This window comes from Nuphar pumila, chromosome 6, assembly GCF_984573655.1.
Source record: "Nuphar pumila chromosome 6, dmNupPumi1.hap1.1, whole genome shotgun sequence".
Lineage (NCBI taxonomy): Eukaryota > Viridiplantae > Streptophyta > Magnoliopsida > Nymphaeales > Nymphaeaceae > Nuphar > Nuphar pumila.
In genome coordinates this window covers 133,294,248-133,319,649 of record NC_143254.1, presented here as the reverse complement: position 1 = coordinate 133,319,649, position 25,402 = coordinate 133,294,248, and the positions used below count along the sequence as shown (strand labels likewise).

General features: G+C 37.6%; 1 protein-coding gene across 1 annotated transcript; it reads left to right on the top strand.

The window, feature by feature from the left end:
- On the top strand, positions 1-25,283 carry LOC149836325 (phosphatidylinositol 4-kinase beta 1-like). Its single transcript, XM_090009135.1, has 16 exons — positions 1-1,793; positions 3,720-3,911; positions 4,032-4,080; positions 7,237-7,369; positions 7,519-8,071; positions 9,498-9,578; positions 9,675-9,797; positions 16,138-16,207; positions 18,673-18,770; positions 18,847-18,951; positions 19,760-19,813; positions 22,572-22,715; positions 22,816-22,869; positions 22,975-23,049; positions 24,227-24,310; positions 24,401-25,283. Exons 1-16 carry the CDS (start codon positions 531-533, stop codon positions 24,500-24,502), a joined length of 3,180 nt encoding a protein of 1,059 aa, XP_089865261.1. The 5' UTR covers positions 1-530; the 3' UTR covers positions 24,503-25,283.
- The last annotated feature ends 119 nt before the right edge of the window (positions 25,284-25,402 follow it).

Sequence of the window (25,402 nt, the reverse complement as noted above, 5' to 3'; positions counted from 1 at the left end):
GCCTCTATTTCTTGTATTCGATTCCTCTCGGGGAGTTCTGCGTCGGGAGCGCGGATCTCCGTTCAGTTTTTGCGGCTCCGGAATCGAGAAATCCGGCGGAATTCAGGTCGGTTTCTGCATTCCGTGGAGCTATTCCGGTAGGAGGTTCTTGATTCGTCTCGCACTTTTTGTTGTTGGGTGAGACGGTTTTTTTTTCGATTTTGGATCGTGTTTTGTTTCGATTTTTCTCTTGGAGGCATGGAGTTTTGTTTTTTTTTCGTTAGGATTCGGTGTTGTTTTCTAGGGTTTCTTTGAATGATAGTCGGTGTTTGTGGAGGGATTGAATCTTTAAAGAAGTTGAGCATTTGGGAATTAGGGTTAGGGATGCGTGAATTCTACGGTTTGGCGTTTTGATGGATCGGAGTCGGGGCGGTCGTGAGGTATTGAGGCCGAATTTTGTTCGGGAAGATGCTTTTAGGGTTTAGGAAGGGGAGCCCTAGGTGAAATTTCCGAATAAGGATCCAGAGTTTTTGTGATTGGAGTGTTAGATCATGGTGCGCCTTCTAGGATTGGCACGGGGAGAATCAGATGGGTCGCCGAGGGAGATTACAAGAGTTCCGAGCGACAGCGGTGACAGCGGTTGGCTCATCCGTTTTTTCGACTCGGCGTTCTTCTGCGAGTGGATTGCAGTGAGTTATTTGTATAAGCATGATCATCCCGGCGTTCGGGACTACCTCTGTAACCGTATGTACAGTTTGCCGCTTTCTGGAATCGAGAGCTATCTGTTCCAGATCTGCTACATGCTTGTACATAAGCCCAGCCCTTCACTCGATAAGTTTGTTATAGATATGTGCTCGAAGTCGCTTCAGATTGCACTCAAGGTCCATTGGTTTCTTCTGGCCGAACTAGAGGATTCGGATGACACTGAAGGGATCAGCAGGATACAGGAGAAGTGCCAAATCGCTGCGACCCTTATGGGGGATTGGCCACCACTCGTCCGACCGCAGAATCCTCCACCAAGCCCCGGAAGCAATGCCAAAAACCGGGTGCTGAACACGATACTCTCTTCGAAGCAGAAGTTTCTTTCATTAACTTCATCGCCTCCAACTTCCCAAAGGTCTGCATCTTTTCCGTCGCCTGTTTCTGGGAGTTCACCTGTGCAAGTGGAGAGCAAGGTCGGGCAAGTTGAGTTGGATTCCTCACTGAAAGTTTTCAAGAAGTTAATGCCTGGTCCGAAAGTTCGTGATGCATTGTTCTTCAGGAAATCAGTAGAGAAGGAAGGTGAGGAGGTGGATAAATCAAAGGACTCGGCGAGAGATTCGGAACAAGATGGCTTCTTTCGGAGGATCCTCAAGGAACTTAAGGAGGAGGACGATAATAAGTCCGTTCACAATGAGGAACTGATAACAAGCTCAGACGGGTTTTTTAAGAGATTGTTTCGTGACCGAAGTGAAGGTGATGAAAAATTGGGAGCGAAATCAGGTGAAGAAGATGAGAAGGAAGGTTTCTTTCGGAGGCTGTTTAAGGAAAAACATGAAGATCACCGTGAAAAGAAGGATGGACATGACAGAACAGATGAAGAAGACAATGGAGCTGGTAGCTGTGAAGATGACGAACCATCAGATTTTCTGTCGTTTCGCAAGTTGTTCCGGGTGCACCCAGAGGAAGAGAAACCTACTCCCATTTCTGAAAATGGACATCCAGGGGCGCTTGACAGCAGTCCAGGAACAGAGAAATTTTTCCGGAGGCTGTTCCGTGATCGTGACAGGTCTGTCGAGGACTCTGAGTTGTTTGGTTCCAAGAAACTGAAAGGGGTAAGCATACATTGTCCAACTGTGAATTCAATTTTTGATTTGTTGCTGTCATTGCTTTATTCTACAACTTGCCTCCTTACACCTTCACAGAATCTTATTAATTTCCGTTTTGTTGAAGCTCATACTTGCATGTGCTATCGCAGGCAGAGTCTAAGAAAACTAACATGGTGTTCATTTTGAATAATTCCAGAGCAGTAGTATTTTGCATTATTGCATTATACCGTGTTATATTCTTATCCTTAGCTACACAGACATACACACAAAGAGACATTCTTTGATGCTTGCACACAACCATATGCACACTAAGATGTACTTGTTCCAATGTTTTGTTAAGCACAGACTATTCAAAACTTGCTTCCAAGAAAGAGAAACATATGCACAAGGCTAAAGCTTTCTTTTTTATATTCGTTTATTTGGAACTTGATAAGGCACCTTTCATGAAAAACTCCTTGATCCTATAGTTTGTCCCGTCACATGTGGTTGTAAGCACACATGATTATTATCAAAGTGTCCACGGGCTCTACAGTTAGTAGTATACTCTACACCATATCCCATTCCTTATATGACCTTCTCCTTATGTTCTTTCATGTCAGTAGTTGGACTGTGCTTTTTCTTTTTCTTTTCGGAAATTTTTGGGTAGATACAACCTTCATGTAGGACTGTCACCCTATACTCTGACCAAGGAATAAAATCTTAGTTTCCCCAAAATTTTGAGTCTCCCGCCAATGAGATGGACAAGAATTAACCTCCTCTAATCATTTTTAATCCCACTGTCTTCAATCTCGCGCAATGCAACACATGATGCTCCTGGACAAGAATGAGCTGTTCACCAAATCTTGATCACTAGAAAATTGTTCAGTGATTGGAAAAGAAAAAATCCTTGTGATTCTTACATATTATGTAAAGAAAAAATCCTTGTGATTCTTACATATTATGTCAAAGGAAGTATCCAAAATTGTGCCGACTACCAATTACCAGGGTATTAAACTTATTATGCATGTACTTATCGGACCTGGCATATAATTGAGCAGTAAATTCTGTATGTTATATATCACAAGAGGAAAAAAGAAGCACTAAGGAGAGAATTTGAAGGCACAAAGCCAAAGAAACTTCATTGAGATACAAAATAAAATAGTTCCCATATAAATAATGACATGTACATAATAAGAAGGGGCATCACACAAACTAGTAAAGCTCATATTGCACTTCTTAATACTCCCCCTCAAACTTGAGATGATGCAAGTGGAATCATCCCAAGTTTGGAAAGGAATAACTGAAAGTGTAATGGGGCAACACTCTTAGTAAAAATGTCTGCGAGTGAATCAAAGCAAAAAATGCACGATGCTTAGGCGAAAAGATTTATAAGATACAAAGCAAGAAGGGGGAACAAAAATTCAAGAACTATGACGTACCTGGGGAGGAGAGGAAGGTAAAGGATCTTAAACCGTGTGCTCAGAATCAGCTGGAAGGGAATTAGAATTGGCTTGACTTTACAACCCTACAACTAATTGAGGCAAAAATACAATAATACCCCTATAAATGATGACATGTACATAAGAAGGGACAGCACACTGAATACTAAAGCTCATATTACACTTCTTAACGTTATATAGATTAGGTAAAAGACAGGAATGGATGGTTGTGTTTTATTACCCTTTGTTGTCTACTGTAAAGGCTCATATTTTCATTTATTTCGCTCTTGCTTTATGTCATATGGTTATTAGCTATAAATTCAAGGTATGAGTTCTCCATTAGGGGTATGTATAATGGGATGCAGCACTCAGCACAGCTTTAATGCTGCCACAATCTTTTTCTCTTTCAACTGTTTTATTTCATCCTGCTTCTTTTTGTTGCTGTTATGGGTGTTTTTTTAATAAATGCATCCTTTAGGTATATGCTGAAACTTCAACTGCTTTTACATGTCAGCAACGTCCTGGTTCGCCAAGGCAGCGTAGTGACAAAGTTCCTGCTAAGCCTCCATTGCCAAATAATATTACATCCCAGATTCGTAAAGGGACATATCATGTTTCTTTGGAATTTGTTCAGTCCTTGTGTGATACATCATCTGGTTTAGTTGATATATTTCCTATTGAAGATCGCAAAAGTGCCCTTCGTGAGGTATACGATTTCCTTGCATTATCTGGATTTGCTGCCTGTACTCTTTTTGCTTGGGGTTTTGAGAATGTTACATAGTTTATAGTTGTTTATTGGTTCTTTGATGTTCTGGCTTGCGTGTAGTCTCTTGTGGAGATCAATTCCCATATTGCTGCTGCTCAAAATAGTGGAGGTATACTCACTATCTTTTTCTTTTTCTTTTTTTTGATAAACTACCCCAATCTCTTTTTTGTGATAGATATTCTGCCAGTATTTTATTTACATATGTTAACCTGAAGGCTTTCATAAATTTTGTTTCACCATGTCTGCATGTACTTTGTGAAAAAACAAACTGATTATAGCACCAAATTTTGAGCAGTTTCAAAGATTTATTGGCATTGGTTCTATAAGTAACTCATATTCTGAGATTGTTGGAAGAAAAGATTAGTGCATTTCTTGGTTTGAACTGTCAGATTGCTTTCTCAATGTAAGACATTTGCAGCTGTTCATATTACAAAAGAACATAGCATTCTAATTTCTGATGATTTGTCAATGACTTGAATATCTTTTTAGTCTTTATTTCTATCTTTTCACTGGATTAATACATTTTGTGACGCCATCTAAAATTATACTCTTAACATCTAATGAACTATGGATGTTTTTACTCCCTGGATTTAAGGTGTTTGTTCAATATCTCCTGCACATTGTTGGTACATGCTCTTATCAGTTCATTTGTCCATACTTCTTGTTATCTTCACTCCTGAGTGGATTAGTTTTTTTCAAATTTCTTGTTTTCTTCCTTTTTATGAAGTTATCTAAGGGGAAGTGACAAGAGGTCTCTACGTTGGAGAAGAAAAAGAGGAAAAAAAGAAGACAATGGTACAAAATTGATGGATGGATTGCTTTTCAGTTGTTGATCCTTTGAATCCTTAAGGATGTCACTGCTAAGTGTATTTATTGTTTTGGAGATGACAAGCATTCCTCTCTGGATGAACCAACTTTTGCCTCTTCTTCTAATCCAAGCACCCACCTCGATGACATTATGCTGGTCTTTAACTCCACAGTTCTTCCAAAATCATATTGCCAATGCTCATTAATTTGTTTGAAGCTCCAAGGCAGATCCCCCATAATGAGTGGCTGTCCTAGGTTGGAAAACTCTTGGGTTAATTTGCATGTCCATTATTTCCTTTATTAACTTTTCCCTAGTTCTGGTCGCCTTCACTGGAATTTTTGTTTTCCTTGAAAGTGAGGTAATTTTTATTAAAACTAAGAAATAGTAGGTGATAGGCAGTCACCAGAATACAAAATGACAACCCAAATAAAATTCAGTTGTTGCATCCATGGGGCAGTCCATCTTCGTGAATGCCCTCCAGGAGGTGTCTGACTCTAGCCACCTCCCATCAGCACATGCCGAATAGTATGCTGGAATGCCTGCCAGCAGCAACGACCTTTCGAGGGTAATTGTATGTGGAGTCTGTTTTATATTCCAGGGGCGTAACATTTTCATCTGAAAATCTGGGATGCTTTATAGGTGGCCAACTGTAAATAAGAAACTCTGCTTCTTATAACACCTTTGCTCTTGTTGCTGCTAAATGATGCTATTGATGGCACATCATTCTGTAGATTGATCCACTATCCAAATTAACAAGTTGCTAATGAGCATGGATACTAGATACCCTATCAGTTGTGTCGACATGGTTAAAGTTATCTTGGGCACAATCAACATGTTGTCTACCTATCTATCCTAATTGGGATACTTTAATGTTTTAACCTCCTTCTGTCCTAAGCTTGGATTTGTTAGATCATGAACATTTGTGATCTTTAGTGCTGATAATTGGTAAATGAATTAAGTCCCTTATGACTTCGCTTGTCTCATGCTATCAGCTTGCAAAATTTGCTTATTCGGGTGTTGATGAGTTAGTGTTAGATTTTGTGATGTTTAACAAGCTTAGTGTTGAATGGGGGTTGATTGGGTTGATTGGACTAGTTTAGGCTTGTTAAGAACAGTTATAACATTTCAACCAATAATATAAAGCAGGTGGTTGAGGTTGGTAGTCTGTATAGATGTCAGCATGTCAGGTGCTCCATTCTTCTCTATGTTGAATTGTCCCTCTAAAAAGCAAGCCTAAGTAGGCAGGAGCTGAGTCCTAACTGGCTCTGAGCTTAAACTAACTGCACCTGAAAATGGAAAGCTTGGCTCGATCTGCTCTTTTACCAGCTGTAATAATCCTACATGGTCGCTAGTTGTCCTTAGTGTAATTAATTCTGGCACAACTATATTTATTTTTTGAGAATCTCAAGCCTTAGACATATGAATGCACTAGGTCGGTTGATAGAGAGACACATTCGTGAGGGGCCTTGGTTCAGATTTCACTAGTGTAAATTTATGTGTCCGTGTGCCTATATATATAGGGAAACTGGAATATGTTTACCAACCAAATATGTTTGCTGGTAAGAATCAAAATTTTCATAATTTTTTTTGCAAATCAAACCCTCCCGATGTATTCAGCATGGTCCATTTGCTAGGAATCGACTGTTGGATCATTGTAATCAGATCATGATATGCGATTTTTTATGCTTGAATATTTATGAAAATTCTAAGCCGTGGATTTTGAAGCCTTAAAAGATCCTTCTTATACATCGGAATTGGATGATCCAAGAGTCTATTTCTATAAAACCAAGCATCTGGATCACATCCGTATGGTGAAATTTTCGAAAAAAAGAGTAAAAAAACTATGTAAATCTTGGTTTATACCAGTAAACATATTTTAGTTACCTTACATATATATATATATATATAGAGAGAGAGAGAGAGAGAGATTTCTTTTGTAATATCTTTCTGGTCATGCCATGCCAGCTATTAGAAAAAAGAAACTAGCATAGAACATCATCTTCCAATCCTACCGATAAAATGCAAGAGGACTCCCAATGGAGTCCTCCTGGGAAGATAATATTTCTCATATATATAAGACCTAGCCTATTTTATCCCTTATAAGGGCTGGTGAAAATCCATGATAATAAAAAGATAAATACAAATTCTCCTTTATGGTAAAAAAATAAAAAAGTATTTATTAGATTATTTTTGTAACCGTTTAGAGATTCTTAAGGATTCTTTAGAAGCATGATCTTGCCACTCAAAAGGTTATTTTTGGTTATATTTCTTCAAATGTGGAATTTAAGTAAACTTTATGGGCATGAGCATGGATGAATCAGAGTCAGCAGACATTTCCTCTCTCTCTCTCTCTCTCTCTCTCTCTCTCTCTCTCTCTCTCTCTCTCTCTCTCTCTCGTGAACAAGCTATTTATAAAGTATAAGATATTAGCTTATTGACTATGTTGTCCTGTTTTAGGGGTCTGTTTCCCAATGGGAAAGGGCATGTATCGAGTTGTTAACATTCCTGAAGATGAAGCTGTTCTGTTGAACTCCAGGGAGAAGGCACCTTACCTGATATGTGTGGAGGTTCTGAAAGGTGAAGTTCCAAGGTACTTTTGAGTCTTCTGATCTGTTAGTGTTGTTTTGGGTAAGCTTTCTAGTGGATCATTGATTACATGTCCCTGAAATACTTCTTTTTGCATGTGAGAAGCTTCACTTAATGTCACATCTAATTTGAAAAATAATGTTTATCTCCCAGTCATAATAAAGGGCAGTCTGATGCTCAAAAGCTTTCACGAGGAGGAATACCTCTTGCTAATGGTGATGTACAACTTCAGAAACCTCCTCCATGGGCGTATCCTCTTTGGAATTCACAAGATTTGAATCACAGTAGTACTGATCAGATGTTGAGATCTGCTTCTCTTGCTATTGACCAGGCAATGACACATTTATGGGAGGCTAAAGTGAAATTTGTTCATGTCAGTCTTTCTGTTGGAAAGCAAAATATTGAACATTCAGGGGACAATGAATCACTGGGTTCAGGCAATGGTGGTGACAGTGATAAATTGTCACCTTCTTCAGTGTCCATGGAAGCTCCTGGGATCAGTAACTACCAGTCTCATGGGTTAGATGAAATACATAACTCATCCCAAGCACCAGACAGAAGAGACAGAAATGATGGGTTAGAATGGGTAACTATCACATTAACCGCAGTTCCTGGCGTTAACATGGAAGACGTTGTGGATGAAGATCCACCACGTCGGAAGGAGCACCGGCGAGTTCCAAGCACAATTGCCATAGCAGAAGTAAAGGTGCGCCTGTAAGTAAGATTTGATTATAGGATGTCTTTGTGTTTGATAATTTGCTTCTATATCATATCTTTAAGAATTTTATTTTAGTTTGTAGTTTGTACCTTGTAGTTTATGAAGCCTTTAATAATGCAAATGGTGAACTTCAAATGTGCATGTTGCATTCTGTTTGGAACCTGATATTTATGAGAATGCTCCTTCCTTGCCCGCACAAGTTAGAAGCTTTACATAATAATTCTCATTGAAAAACAGAAAGATGTGCATGTGTATGCCTGTGTGTACATGTGCCTGGGCACCTATGTCGCATAGGTGTGGGTGCGGATGCGGGTGCGGATGCGGCGATGCGGCACTTTAAAAAAACTTGGGTGCAGGGAGTGTATATATATATATATATATAATTTTTAACAGTTTTAAGTTAACACTATGTGTATTTGTATGCATTTATATATATATATATATATATATAATATAGATAAAAATGGACTTGATTAGGGTTAACTGAATCTACTTTTGGATAGAAATGGACCTTAGTGTGGTTGACTTCACCTAACAGCACAAAGGAAGCTGTGTCCAAGTGTCGCACCTGCCTGGGTGCAGGTGCGGTGCCCTGTTAGAAGAGTCTGTGTGACATAGCTGGGTACGAGTGCGTGCAATGCGTGTGTGTGTGTGTATGTGCGTGCATATGCACATGCACGCACATGTGTGGTTGTGTGTCATTTCTGTTCAATTTTCCTGATTCGTATCTTTCATGCAAGTGCATACATCTCTCCTAATGATCTTGTAGTAACTTATCCTTTGGTTGCCACACAAGTGGCCAGATATACAGCCTAAAAATCAAGCACAATGTTATGATGCCACTTGTGCAAAAACTGGGTAAATTAGAATTAACAATGAAGATGGGGGAATTTTTACTGAAAAGTTGCCCTAATGACAGCAGATACTTGTTTGGTAGTTTTCTCAAAACTCAAAATGTTTGTTTGAGCAAAATCATTTTTTATCATTTGATCTTATATAAAGTTAACAGAAAGAAAGGGTAATATTAAGATGCTGATCTATTATTTTTTATTCTCCAGTCACTCCTGCTGCTGCTCATATCCTATCTATAGGATTATCAATCAAAGTTCTTGTTCTCTTTCTGAACTTTTTTTTTAGCTTGCCAGATTTAAATTCTATCTGCATAGTGTCTACCTATTAATATACTTGCTGTCCAAGATGCTACACTTACCTTGTAGACATTTTTTTCTCCACCCTTCAGCTTGCCAGACACATTTTTTTCAGCTTGCCAGTTATTAGACCCCCCCTTTGCAATTCTCTTAGTGGTGCTTGATTTTCATGAAAAGCAGCATTCTTTTTGCAAATTATATGCTCTTTTGTATTGAGAAAAGGATTTTGGCAGATTTTGTTAATTTAATGCTACTTTTTTGGATAGGCTGCTGCAGCAAAAGGGGAAGCACCTCCTGGACTTCCTTTAAAAAGAGCAGGTCAGGATTCAGCAGATACACAACCCAAGGTGATACCACATGATGTTCTCTATTAATTTATGCTTCTTAAACTAGTGTCTTCTAAGATGAAAATCTAAATAAGCAATTTGGTCACCATTGAACAGGTTTCTAATGGAGGTCTTCCAAAGGCCACTGATGCCTTATCGGGTGAGCTTTGGGAGGCAAAGAAAGAGAGGATATGTAATTCTTCAGAATATGGGAAATCACCTGGCTGGGACTTGCGTTCTGTAAGTTGAAATTTTGTTGTAAGCTTTTATTTCAGTATTTGTTTTTCACAATGTTGGCAAATACTCATGTTTGAAATACAAGTTTTGGTAATTACTGCTTGATAAGTTGCAGTGTTCTTATAAGTTGTTCCTTAGTTTTACTTAGATTTCCTGAAAGGGGAATCAGACTAATCAGTTATATCTACTTGCAAAAGATCATTGCTATCCTTATTTTATACATTCATGCACATGCACATGCACACATACACATACCGTTGAAGAGCATGCTCTTCATTTTAGAGCTTGACGTTTATGTATGTGCATCAACTCAACTGGATTAGTTTTTAGTTCTTGCCATTAATTGTTCAGGTGGTTGATCATGTCATGGCAACTTACTAAGTTAATTCATGAAAAAGATCTTTTTCTTAACTCATGATTTAAATTGAGTTGCCCACAAAGACTCCATTCATCTGGTAGGGGCAACTTGTGAATGTCACCAAGTTGATGGGACGCCACAAGTTTGAAATCCACGGGGGGCATCCCTTGTTGCAAGGTCAAGGCTGGGTGTACTCCACGGTGGACAATTGGGGGGGGGGGGGGAGGTTACCTCTAGGGTTTTACCAACTGGAGCCCCTCCAAACGGAGTGGGGGTATTGGATTAAAAAACTATTCTATCTGGTCACGGCTTTATATCCACATTATGTCCAATAGATTGCATTGGATGCCTGCATGTGTGTGTGTGTGCACGTACACCCGTCTCTTGGTGAGATTAGGGAGGGCTTTGGGATGGGGATCGATGGGGCTGTTGTGTTGACAAAACCACAGTATCTGGGCCAATTTTATGTTCTTCACTGCATCATGCAGATACTCTGCATAATTGTCCATGTTGACATAACATGACCTTAATCCTGCATGCATGATGTGTTATAGAGAAGAGGGAAGAGATGGAATAAGAGAAAGAAGAGAGATGGTTGGATGGCAGCCAAGGGGTGAATTATAGAAGCCTATATATACAAGGGTCTCTAGGGTTATAACATAGGGAAAGCCTACAAAACGATAAAAATTCCATAATAATTGCACAAGAAAATTAAATATGGCCATCATGTCCCAGTTGACGGAAATGGCAATCTATGTCACATGGTTACACTTCTTAGGCTCCCATACCTATGTCTACATGGCAGGTACAGGTGCCTGTACCAGGTATGATTTGGATCAGGTCGGGTTGAATCTGACCAGCCTTGACCCAAATGCATGTTTTTCATTTTTTTTCTTTTGACTCCCCTTTTGTATGCCTCTCTTACCACTGACCTTCCCATGTGGCCGAGAGGAGGGGGAGCTAGGGAGGGACAAGAGAGAGAAAGAAGAAGAAGAGCAGGGAGAGAAAGATAGGAGAGATAGAGAGAGGTTCTTATGTGGGTCAGTCCTCATCCATCTTCTTTGCCTGCATCCTCTCTTCTTCTTTTGAGAGTGAGAGAGAGAGAAAGAAAATGGGGAAAGGGCACGTTTTGAAGCCCCCCGCCCCCACCCACTTTTTTCTTTTTCCTTTTTCATTATTCATTAATGAGGAGGACCTGTTTACATAAAAGGAGAAATGTGAAAAGGGGTTTTGTAAACTCTCTCCCCCCTTTTTTTCCATTAATGAGGGGGCCCTCACTAATTGAAGAGGCTCCTTGTCATTTATGAGGGAGAAAAGAATTTGATTCTCTTCCTTTTCTTTTCAAATAGGAACAGGGAGGGGGGTCAAACTCTTTTTATTTTATTAAAAAATTATTTTTTAACTTTAGTTGAATATAGATTTAATCCAATCCAAATCCATTATATATATATATATATGGGTTAACATTTTCCCATGTCGACATTATCTACAAATGAGTTTTCTTTTTCATTTTTCCTGAAACCAACCTTACAGATGTGATCTACATGTTTAGGTTAGTGGAGGTCGGCTCTTAGATCATCCGATTACGACGTGTAGGCACGATTTTATGAGCCTTGAAATATCAACAACGTACCATGTGCGATATTTTCTCGGCTCATAAAATCCTATTTTTTCGTCGAAAACACATGATCCAAAAGTCGGTTAGGGCATTTGGACCATGCTGAATTAGGGTTACCGGAAGTGCCTATAGGAGTGGAGAAGTGTGCTTCCCCAAAACACGCTTTGGAAGTGCGAAAAGCAGTGCTTCCAAAACGTGTGTGCACACTTCCCCATTAATGGGAAGCGAGCTTCCAGTTTTAGCCCTTAAAAATGTAAATTTTACCAAAAAATAAAAGAAATACCCTTTTTTCCTTCTTTTTTTCTTTTCTCTTCTTTTTTCTGTTTTTCCTTTTTTTCTTCATGTTTTCCCTTCTTCTTCCAATTTTTTTCTTCTTCTTCCTGTTTCTCTCTCTCGGTCTTCCTGTTTTTGCTATAGTTTATGTTTTTCAGTTATATATATAACTGATAATCTTGTGTTTTGGTTATATTATATATTTTGTATTTCAGTTATATATATATATATATATATATATATATATATATATTTGTGTGTGTAATTCATATATAATCTGTTTAACTATTTCTGAGTTATATTTCTGGTTGATTATTTCTGAGTTATGTTTTTGAGTTATATTTTTGAGTTATATAATTTATATTTCTGGTTGACTATTTCTGAGTTGTATAACTTGTATTTCTAGTTGACTGTTTCTGAATTATATTTCTGGTTGATTGTTTATGAGTTATATAACATAAATATTATATTTTGGTAAATTAGGAAAAATATAATTACATTTTCGCTTCCCTTTGGATTCCTATTTGCTTCCCACTCGAATCTTAGGTCGCTTCCTTCTTCAGTTCCCCTTCAAATCTTGGTTCGCTTCATAGGTTGCTTCCGGTTCGCTTCCGAGAAGATTCCTGCTTTTCTCGCTTTCTAAAATTTTAGAAGTCCCTCGCTTCCTGCTTCCGCCGCTTCCCGCTTCCTCGATTGACAACTTTGTGCCGAATCCATCCATGAGGTCGGATTGGGTCAATACCGCACATATGATTTCCAGCTCATTCGGACGGTCAGGTTGATATTAGCAAATGTTAACCTTATATATATATATATATATATATATATATATATATATATATATATATATATATATATATATATATATATATATGAAAAATGTTTGGTACTAATGAAAGTAAGGAGCTAATGATCTAGAAATCATATGAGCAAGTTGTATCAACTCAATCTAACCACATAGATGTGTTTAACATGGATTGTTTGCTAAGGATCAAGCCTTGGATCTTGCATTTCTGTTGGAAAAATATGATATTTTGGCACATTGTGGGTTGTTGATTTTTGAACCCCTTTAAAAACCTAATTATGTGTCATAATCACATGATTCAAAACAAGTTTCCTACTAAATAAACCATGTAGATCACATCTTTAACATTTGATCTAGAAAAAAATGATTTTTTTTGAAGAAAAGGGTAATTTCTACTCATTAGTTGCTTACCTTCATATATATATATATATATATATATATATATATATATATATATATATATATATATATATATATATATATACATTTATATATATCCCGTACCTACATTTTCCAAGTTTTCTTGTCATTTGAACCTGCATCTGTACCCATACATATGTGACAGATAACAATTATACCCCCCTTCATCATGCCAAACTAACATCCCCTCCCAAGTTATGCATCGATAAGGACCCTGTATAACTTGGTCATCAACTCTCAACTCAGAAAGTGGCTTTGTAAACAAATCAACCACTTGAGCCTCTCATTATATAAATTTGGTCTATAGCTCTTGGTCTTCAACTTTTTCTTGAACAAATGTTTGTCTAACTCTGTGGCTTGTCTTGTTATGTTTGACTTGGTTTGTTGAAATGGAAGTAGCACTCACAATATAATATAAGTCTTGTGATCAGTTGTCCAAGAGTTGTGAGTAGGTGCCTCAACCGACAAATCTCAGCAATACCGGAAGCCATGGATTTATATTATCTGAATACTTAATCTAGGAATTGTCAATTGTTGTTTGCTGCTCCACAACACTGGATGAGTGCTCAGGTAGACATGGTATTTTGAGGTCACGTGGCTAGATCACTATCCCAGTCTGCCTTTGAGAAAACATCAATTTCTAATTTCCTATTAGCCCTAAGGAAGGAGAAGACATAGTATATGTTAAACCATCTTCATGCATTCCCTTTATGTACCCGAGTATTCTTTTTACTGCATCAAAATGTGGTCTTGGGATTATGCATAATCAGGGAAGTTACTGCAAAACACAATATCATATCATGTAAAGATACATATTGCAGTTCTCGTAGTATACTTCTGTACTTCTTTGAAGTCAATAACAACATTCCTTTATGCTTCCAAATGCTTATTCATTGCTGCTGGTGTCCATGTGGGTTTGCAATTGGGCGTGTCCGACTCAAAAGATCACATACATATCTGTGCTAAGTACCAGAGGATTCAGTCTATGATCCACTTCCATCCCAAGAAAATATCGAGGTGGACCCAACTCCTTCATTTGGAATTTGTCATTCAACACTGCTCTCACCTCACAAATATGTGAAGGATGATTCCCTTTGATCATCATATCATCCGCATATAAAAGAATAAGAGTAATATGAGAACCTATGTCACAGGGACTCTTCAACTAGGTGCCGCACCCACGTCGCACCCGCACCCGATGCGGTCAACCTGACCCTGGGTGCAGTCAATGCACCCAGGGTCATTTATGTCCAACTTTTGGACTCTATATATATAATTTTGTATATTTTTGTCGCACCCCCCACCCCCGCACCCAAGTTTTTTGAAAGTGCCACACCCGCACCCATGTGACATAGATGAGAACCCTTACAAGATATAATAATGAATGATCCACTTCGTTCCTAACAGTCATGTGCGCAGACAAAAGGCCAAAAGCTGTCAAACGAAGCAAAGGGTGCTTGCTTGAGATAGATTAATTTGCATAGTTGGGACACCTTAGTTAATTGCTCACTTTCATTGTAACTAGAGGGCTGCTCCATATACATTTTCTTCATATAAATTTGTTGCCTTTTGAACGAAAGTTTACCTTTCCCTCAAAATTTTGCATGCATACATAATAAGTTAGTTGGTCCTAATCAATTTATCCTCCTTTCCATCCTAACTACAAAACGTCATAATTGCAGGTGCTCTTTGTCAATCTGAACCTGTAGATGTGTTTTCATTGTGATTTACTAAAATTATGTTTTGGACTGAATTAATTTGACTAAAAACTTGATTTTATTATCTCAAAAGTTTTAGTTCAATACGAGCCATTGATTTTGTTCTCTCTAAAAACGTATTAAACATGAAAGGTACCTAATCTAATACATGCTTTCTACTAAGTAAGCTATAGAGAATGTCTCTGCAAGTCCCAATAATCAGAAACCTATAACTATACTTCTTGAAACCGGTTTAGACAGTTGGGAGATTTTAGGACCTACCATTCCTATATGCACTATGCGTTCAGGAAAAAGGTGATGGATTTCTTAATATTAAATTGTTAGCATTTTTCCATATGGAGAAAGAAAGTGGCAAGAAATGAAGTGGCTGCACTATTTGTTGTTCTACTTAAACCAAAATACCTGCATGGAAATGGAAAACAAAAAGCTAATTCTCTGCCTTGAACATGCCATTTTCTATTATCTGTTCATTTTAATCTTCTTCAAAGTAATCATTAGATGTATGGTTATGGATTATGCATCAACTCTCTGACATGGATATGACGGTGATCTGTGATGGTATTGTGGTGTATTGCTGCATAATGCTCAACCCTGAGGGTGTGTTTCTTGAGATCCGAGAGTCTGACTGGATTAAAGATCTGAGGACCTCTCTTCCTCTCCCTTTATTTCAGGGATCTCAAATTCTTGAAATTATGGGATTGGAGATCCCATGTTTGAATGCCTCAGATCTCTGGCATGGGGACCATACCACATCTGCCAGCCCCATGCCAACTCAGATCCTCAGATTTGAGATCCGAGGCATTCAAACACACCCTGAAGGAAGCTATATGCCGTGACCTTATCACATTTATAATCCATACACATGATTCTCTACAAGATAATTCCTATGTTCTGCTACAGAATGTTGGTTACTGCTTGATGCTGCATACTAGGAATTCTGCTAATTAATTTTGCATGTCTAAAATGCTGAAAGGTCTTTCATACTGAAAAGTGTCCTTTTGTACTGTATTGGGTTTTTTAGTTTGCTTTTCTCTATTGTTCATTTATGACATTTATTATATATAATATGCAGTTATACAGTATAATTTTCATTTATTTCAGTAATGACTTGAAATCTTTCTGCCTTCCTTCTGTGCACCCACTTTCTACAGGTTATTGTTAAAAGTGGTGATGATTGCAGGCAAGAGCATCTTGCTGTTCAACTTATATCTCACTTCTATGGTATGCTCCTTTGCGATACTTGATTTTTACTTGGTCACTGATGTTCGCTCCATTTTAGGAAGTGCGTGAATTTTACATGTATTCATGTTATTATAGAGAAGTTTGTATTTCTATTCTTTTGTTGCCTAAAATTACTATCAATTTCCTGGTTTAACTCTTTATTGTCATATGATTTTCTTCTCGTGGAATTGATCTTTCATTCCTGTCAGTTGTTTTGGCCTGGTGTGCCTGGAACACTTTAATACGAAAAATGCAATAATTTCAGTCTGCTTCTGTCAACGATCAGAGCAAATTTGGAATTACTTTGATCTTAATTTCTGTCTTTTACTTAAAAGTGTCATCTTAATGTCAGAAAAACAGTTTTTACACTAATTGAGTGAAATTATGAATTGATTTTTTAAACCTGCCTTTTAATGTTGGGTGCTGAGATATGTGTTCCATTCATGTATATGGCCATTTTCACAACTTGCTTGTTTAAGTACTGTACCTTTATTTCTTATGTTTGTAATTCAGTCACAGCTAACACATGTTTATCAATCTTGCTTCAGGCTTTGGTAAGATTGCCCAGCCATTGTGTCTTAGATTTGTAGTTCAGTTGATTGTAAATGCCCACTCCCAAGGTTGGACTTTTGTTAGTTTGGACATAGTGTCTGCATAGTGAGTCTTAATTCGCACTTCTTTAGATATAGCTGATCCAATACATGAAGCAATTCAACTATCATGATGTAGCAGGGTTCGCTCAGCTGTGTTGGAACCTAACAAAGAGCCAGAAGTCTTCTTTAGGAGTTTTTCCTGTCATTTGCGCTAAAAAATGAAGTGTTTGCAAGCTATACTAGGATTGGATGACAAATAAAACAACTGAATTATGTTTTCGTTATAAAGTAAAGCATGTTAACTTATTGCTGGGAATTGCATTTGGTAGGCAACTTTTGCTACCTTTCTTGACTGTTATAGTGTTTAACAGCTTTATCTAGAATTGTCACCATTCATGTGTTATTGCAATTTGTCATCAAGCTATATCCAATGGTTGGTTTACTTACTGAATATTATGTTTTTAAGTGTAATGTTAACAGCTGCTCCTTACAACCGTAGTAGCAGGAGGGAATTGTGTTTTTGTGATAGCAGCTATTTCACTCAAGTATGTCAGTATGGCCTATGCAGTTAAAAATTCAATGATTAAACCCTATCTCACACGGACACTCCATTTTTCCCTCGTACCCGTGTCGGCATGCATGTCCCCGTGTCAACAGACGTCGACACCTGGACACACCATTTTACCCTCCACACATACAAGTTTGTATTCAATTTATAATTTATAATTATATTTTCAGTTTATAACTTTATAGTTTCAGTATATAATATATATTTTAGATGAAGCATATATATTTAGATTATATTCAGTTTATTTTGAATTTATTTTGAATTTATTTTGAATTTATTTTGTATTTATGTGATATATATATATATATAGTCGTATCCCTGTACCCACATTTTTTGAAATTGGCGTGTCATACCCTCCATACCCACACCTGTACCCGTACCCGTACCCGTACCCATGTGACATAGATTAAACCAGTTCATATAGAGAGTGGGCTCTTGGAATGACTAAATGATGGGCCATCGGTGGCTAGCATGAAAAGTCCACTAAAAGCGTTCTAATATTTGTCGTTCTTATAACTGAGATTCATAACCTTTCTTTTCTGTGGATCTATATTTGTGAGAAAAAGAACCTAAAACGCTGTATGTCAATTCTGTCTGTTTATACATCACTTTAAAATAGTGGTGCAATGAATTCAGTGTTTTATGGGCTTAGGCGCTGGATTCTGTCTTTGTGTGGTGCTTCCTCACGATTCTTAATCTTAAGATTCAGAAATTTACTTTCAGTGCAGTGGGAGCTCCCATAATGGTATGGATTGCATTCTGATAATTAATCAATGGGAATCCTTCTTTCGAGTTCCAATTCAAAATGGTATTAAGATAACCTGAAAACGTGAAAAATAGCAAACTTGGAGGTACATATTTATGAAATTATTCTCTAAATGCATCTATGTTTAGGTAGTTTATGGTTGTAGTTGGATGTGATCATGTGTGTGCATGTACATGCACACAAAATGCAGAGTTGCTTCCTTGATGTTTCCACAAATTTCACCTTGCATTACGATGATCTTGGTTCTGTTTTTGACTAATGTGTAGGTCCTTTTGCCTTTTTAGTAAATTTGTTTTTTTGTCTCTTTTAGTTTTTGGTTGTTAGTGGTACTTCAAATTCCTGTTTGCTTTACTAGAAGTGTTGCTTCTCTAGTTTGGCAGGGCATGGTGCTGCTACCAATGCTTATCACTTAAAATGTTATATAGAAGGTGCACCAATATGTATCACACAAAGCATGGGAAATTTTTGAGTCCTTGGAATCTCATTATACATTGCCTTTTCTTAACAATGCATGGTTGTCTTTTAACTTTATTGGCAGATATATACCAGGAAGCTGGCTTACCTCTTTGGTTGCGACCATATGAAGTTCTTGTTACATCTTCCTACACTGCCCTCATTGAAACAATTCCTGATACGGTACTTCTCTTTTATGAATTGGAATTTCAATAGTAAGATTTTTTTTCATCATATATTCATTACTTCTGTTTTGCAGGCATCAATACATGCCATCAAAAGTCGGTTCCCTAATATCACAAGTTTGCGTGATTTTTTTTCAGCAAAATTCCAAGAAAATTCTCCTGCTTTTAAGCTTGCCCAGGTGATTGTTTTGTTTCAGTATTGCAGACTTTTGTACATTGTGCTATTGCTTTTCAATCTTGAAACCTATAATCTATTTACACAATTTGGTATCATTTGTACTTTCATTTCTGGTTGTAGACTGTTCCTTCTGTTATATGTCAAGTCAAAGACAAAAATTGTGATTTACTATATCCAAGTGTTCTGTTTATTGTTATTTCTATATATCCTTCTGTCATGCAACATGCACACACTACTCTTTGAGAAGTTGCATTTTGGCTGCTTTTTGTCTGGGGTCGTCATTTTGAGTGGAATTTCATTATGTAATATTCTTTGTGCTATTTACTTTACTCTTTCAGAACAATTCAAATGCATGGAAATGCATATCTTCAAATCTTTGATGCTGTATTCGTTGCTAATATTCTGAGCTTCATCACCAAGATCTCTGTTCTCAGTTCAGTTGTAGTTTTTTTTAGTTGCTCAAAAGCCGAGATTTAGAGTAGGGTTGATGCATTCGTTATGCTGTATCTATGTATAACTGTTGTAATAATACTTGGTTAATAAAATTCATGGAGCACACGTGGGGTCAGCCTTGAAAGTAAGTGGTGTTTTATATCAAACATCACATGTTTCTTTCATATATTATCGTGAGCTTCAAGTAATTTGGTGCCTTTTCTTTTGCTGTTGTTTTCTTTTTCTATAGTTTCATGAATACATGTTATGTTCTCTGATATGATGCTTTAAGTTTCTGGTATCCATGTTATTGTGACATAGCTTATATGTTTGTTTCAGTTTTCATGATTATTATAACTATTTCAAATTTTTTGCAGAGAAACTTTGTTGAGAGCATGGCTGGGTATTCCATATTGTGCTACCTTCTGCAGGTGTGTTTTGGAGATCAACTCCTGTTTGTCTTGTTCATCCTACAGCATGTTAATGATGTCTTCACATTTCTCTAGAATTTGATGATGGAAAGTTTTTCTTTCTTTTCTTTTTTAGGTTGTAAATCTGCCTGAGCCAGGCGCCTGTTGTCTGAAACTTTATCTTATATGGACTAGTATGATAACTATCTGGTGAATTCAAGTTATTAGCCTTTTATAAGTGAAAAACTGGTCGTTTGAAGAAAGACCATGGCTAGAGAATGTTCATGAGCCTGGCCTTCTGCTGTTCATGTTGTCTCTTGTGTGAAACTTTATCATGTGGATTAGTATGGTAACTATCTGGTGAATTCAAGTTTTTAGTCTTTTATAAGTGAAAAAATGGTCATTTGAAGAAAGACCATGATTAGAGAATGTTCATGAGCCTGGCCTTCTGCAATTCATGTTGTCTCTTGTGTGAAACTTTATCATATGGACTAGTTGAAAAGAAGTCACCATTCACGACTGGGTTTGGATCTTATCCAAAACCCAATTCACGTCTATTTAAATTACATATTTAAGCACATGTTCATTAAGTTCATTAATGGCATATTGTAAATTCCCCTTGTTGTGTAATGGGTATTTTCGTACCGTAGTAATTGTAACATCCTATATCTAATGGGAAGCCAATACCGCAGCCACTAATTGAGGATTCTGCAGCTCTCACTTATTCTCCTTTCATTTTGTGCTTAGTCTTGTGTATGAGACAAAGGAACACAAGATTTCTATCATGGTATCAGAGAACTAGATCCAACCTTAAGGTTCGTGACCTTCTTATGAGCATTCGGTAAAGCTTCCTCATCTCCAATATCTTTTTCTTTCTTCTTATCCCTTATCCCTTTTTCTGATTGCTTTTACTGATTTTCTCTTTTATTCTTCTTGTCTTCAAGTCAAATCATTCAAGTAACGTGTTCCTCCTTCATACAAAACCCAATGTATTTCTCTCTTCCAAAACTTAGATTCTCTGTTTGTTGATTCACTGTTCACGTTTCCATATTATCACACTGCTGCACGTGTTTTTATATATTAACAACTTCAGAAAATCATGCAAGATCGGATTTGAATCATTTGATCTTTGCGTGATTTCAAAGCTTCAATAAGATCACGTCATATTCTTTTGCATCTTGAGGACACATCCGACTCAGATCTGGAAGTTATCCCAGATTTGTCTTGTTTTCTATTTGTGCAATCTGTTTTGCACTAGATCTGTCTTGTTTTCTATCTGTGCAATCTGTTTTTCACTGCTTGCCTATATTCTCTCATATTCTGAAAGAAAATACGTTATTTTCAAGGTAACGTGCCCCTTTGATTGAGTTTTAAGGATGCTTCAATATCTCACATTTACTCGCCCTGATATTGTCTATTCAGTCAATCAGGTATCTCAGTTCATGTATGAACCGCGTATTGGACATATGAAAGTTGTTAAACGTATTCTCTGATATTTGAAGGGAACTATTGGGGATGGTCTTTTGTACTGAAAGAGTATGAATGAATGCCACATGCATGAACTTCTTGTTTACACAGGTGCAGACTGGGCAGGAGATCCAGATGAGCGTAGGTCAGTCTCATGATATTATGTTTTTCGTTGGCCTAAATCTTGTCTCATAGAGCAGTAGGAAACAAAGGGCTATTGCCAGGTCGAACACAGAAGCTGAATATAGATCAATGGCAGTTGTTACCGCTGAAGTAACATGGATCAGACTTCTGTTGACAGAAGTAGGAGAATCGATATCTAAATGTATTCTCTTATGTGACAATCAAAGTGCCATCAACATATCATTTAATCCTATCCACCATAGTCGTACCAAGCATATTGAAATTGATCAACATTTTGTTAGGCAGAAAGTTGAAGAGGAGGAAATTGAACAAGAATTTGTTCGGACTGCTGATCAAGTTGCTGACTTGTTTACCAAAGGGCTTATCAAGGACAGATTTTGGATGTTGAAAGGCAAGTTGTTCATGGTTCAAAACCATGTACAACTTGAGGGAGGATGAAAAGAAGTCACCATTCACGACTGGGTTTGGATCTTATCCAAACCCAATTCACGTCTATTTAAATTACATATTTAAGCACATGTTCATTAAGTGCATTAATGGCATATTCAAATTCCCCTTGTTGTGTAATGGGTATTTTTGTACCCTAGTAATTGTAACATCCTATATCTAATGGGAAGCCAATACCGGAGCCTCTGATTGAGGATTCTGCAGCTCTCACTTATTCTCCTTTCATTTTGTGCTTAGTCTTGTGTATGAGACAAAGGAACACAGGATTTCTATCACTAGTATAGTAACTATCTTGTGAATTCAAGTTATTACTGTTTTATAAGTGAAAAACTAGCCATTTGAAGAAAGACCATGACTAGAGAATGTTCATGAACCTGTCCTGCTGTTCACGTTGTTCTTGTTGATCTATCACTAAATCTGGCAAAATTCATTATAACTTCTCACTCCATGAAATATGCCTGCATTATTTATTCATAAGAGTCTCCAGGTGGTTTGATAGGACTTACTTGTTCTGGTCTCACACTTGGTGTGCATAATGTCGCTAATCTTTCAATATATTATGTGATGTTTATTTTTTCTGATGCTTTGTTTGTGTTCATGTTTGTTCTTCTTCCTTGTTTTGTTGGTTATAATTAGATGTTGTAGTGCATGTCATACAAGCAGTGTTGCACTATGATTTGTAGGTTTTCATGATCTTGTTATTACTTTTCCTATTACCCAGGTGAAGGATCGTCACAATGGCAACCTCTTGCTGGATGAGGAAGGACATATCATACATATTGATTTTGGCTTTATGCTGTCAAACTCTCCTGGGGGTGTCAATTTTGAGAGTGCCCCATTTAAGTTGACTCGTGAATTACTTGAGGTGGAATATTTGTCAAAATGAATTGGTTATGCTACAGTTTTGTATCTTAGGTGCTCTGAATAGTTTCGAGTTTGAACCTTGAAACACTTGTTTCTGCTAGGTGATGGACTCTGATGCAGAGGGAACCCCTAGCGAGTTCTTTGACTATTTCAAGGTGATATTTTGTCTTGCATATTGTGTTCTTTACACAAATTTCTGACAGTTATTTGAATGATGCTAACCTTATCTTGTTGCACCGTGTTCCCCTAATTGCTTCCAGGTTTTATGTATTCAAGGCTTTTTAACATGTCAAAAGCATGCAGAGCGCGTCATTCTTCTCGTTGAAATGCTCCAGGTGTTTATTTTTCCACTGAGCCTGTAACATGTAGCATCTGCAACTGCAACTAATCTTCCATAAATGCTTCTGTTCTAAAATTTTTATATGCCAATGTTGAAAGAATTCCCTAGCGTTGATAGTTGATACTACATTTAGTTGCATAATCTTTTACCTGGACTCTGCAAATCAAGTGCTACCATCGCAGACATGTCAGCTTCTTGAATCTTCAGAACTTAGACAATTAGAGTAGATGGGGAAGTCGGGATATGAAGAAGTTACAGAGTTGAATAGTTCACCCAATTAGTGCATATCTGATGGTTTATATTGAAAATTTCCACCCAGGAATATACTTTTTGTGTTGCATGTTCCTATACACTGGAATTTACAATTTTTCCAATGTACTTATCCGTCTCTGTGATGGTGATGCTGAAAATCAGAATGGGATTAGTACCATTTCGAAGGGTGTCATTCCCTCTATGAACATTCATTCTTGATGAGGCTTGAAACTGATGACAGCTCTTTTGAGTGTATATCCTTTGTACCAGCAAATAGGTCAATATCAGTCCCTGTTCGACCATAGAAAGACTTGTCCCATTTACCAACACCATTTTTGGCATTGGATTGGCCATAAACAAATTGGATAATGAGCACCAGTGCCAACTTATGATTTCCAACCATCTGATGCTAGATGGTAACAAAAAATGTTGGTGTATCACTGATATGATCGTCTCTTTCCAACCCCCCCCCCCCCCCACACACACACGCACGCACACACACACAGACAGACACACACACACACACATATATATGGTATGGTGGTTCACACTTCTATTTGCGTGGAGCCAGCACCAAGTGTTGGATCTTGCCGTACAGATCTGTTCAGCATAATTTATTTGCCATATTAGTAGGCCAATCATCTCCAAGATATCATGATGGTGGAAATTGACGACTTACAATGAAGAAGACGGTCTGAGAATGGCCCTAAACATTACATGAGAAACCTGATCCAAAGATTACTTTTCTCTTTTGGAGATTGGATTTGTACAAATTATGTCACCATATGATATGGCAGTTCAGCACCACAACAGATGTACTGTGTGTGTGTTTATTTGTCAGATATTAATTAGTTTATCTCACTCGCCCACCAGTAGCATTTTCTTGATATTTGGCTTATATCTTGCTATTGAAATGCCAGGACTCGGGCTTCCCCTGTTTTAAAGGTGGCCCACGAACAATTCAGAACTTGAGGAAACGGTTCCATCTAAACCTCACGGAGGAGGTTTGTTCTGTTCCTATGTGCTATGTTTGTTATTCTATTGACTTTGTTAGTTTTGTTCTGAATCTTACACTAGTGCATGTTTTGGAGCAGCAATGTGTGTCATTGGTTCTTTCCTTGATCAGCAGCAGTTTAGATGCCTGGAGGACAAGGCAATATGATTATTACCAGCGTGTTCTGAATGGAATTTTGTGATGGACCTAGATTTTCTTAAGGCAGTTCAGCAAACGCTTTGTTTGATAGGTTGTTGGATGTAGCTTGGCCTTCCTATCTTTGGTCATGTTTGCTAAATTCAACAATTCCGAGAGGTATTGGCCATGCAACATCATTCACACTGGTACCATCACTACATTTGCAGTTCACAACCTTATGGTCTGCACGTAGGGAAGTAAATACAGGGTTGAAAGTAACACTATAAGCAAAATACTGTCGAAGGCTTTCGGAATCATCATCTTTGATTTTTTAATTCAAGTGGCTCTGGTTGCCAGTTGTGAAGAGTTGGTAATATATCTGTAAAAGCCAGCCCGCACTGCATACTTTGAAACTGTACAGAAAAAAGTTGGGGACCTCCATTGGGGCATAAATACAAGAGTAGCTGAGGCGACATGCTTTTATAGTTGTATCAGGTTCCACTGTCGCCTATTCGAAACAGAGCTTGTGATGGAAACCAAGAAGGCTGGGGGAGCCATGGGGCAACAATGTGTGAAATCCTGTAGTTGCCATGAGGACATGTAGTTGTTATTTGCTATTCAGGTGGGTTTAAGGCGGGAAAGTTCTGCTGTTTCCCTTCCCAGCATCAGTGTTCATCATCAGACATTTTCGTTCTTGTGTTTCCTTAAGATTTGCCGTGTTCATATGTTCCTTTTTCTCAATTCATCATGTTTCCTTCCTTCTGGAAGATTAGCCCAAGAGTTTTGCCTTGTGTAGCAATTGCTGTACAATATTTTATTCAAATGCATCATTGTACATTTGATCATCTCTTTTGGGTGTAGAACAGGCTTAAATTTTGCAGTTGTAAAGAATGAGCGCTTGTGGTTTTGTTTGGTATCAGTTCTGTGGTCAATCTTAAATGGTTGCAGTTGTAATGAATGGGTT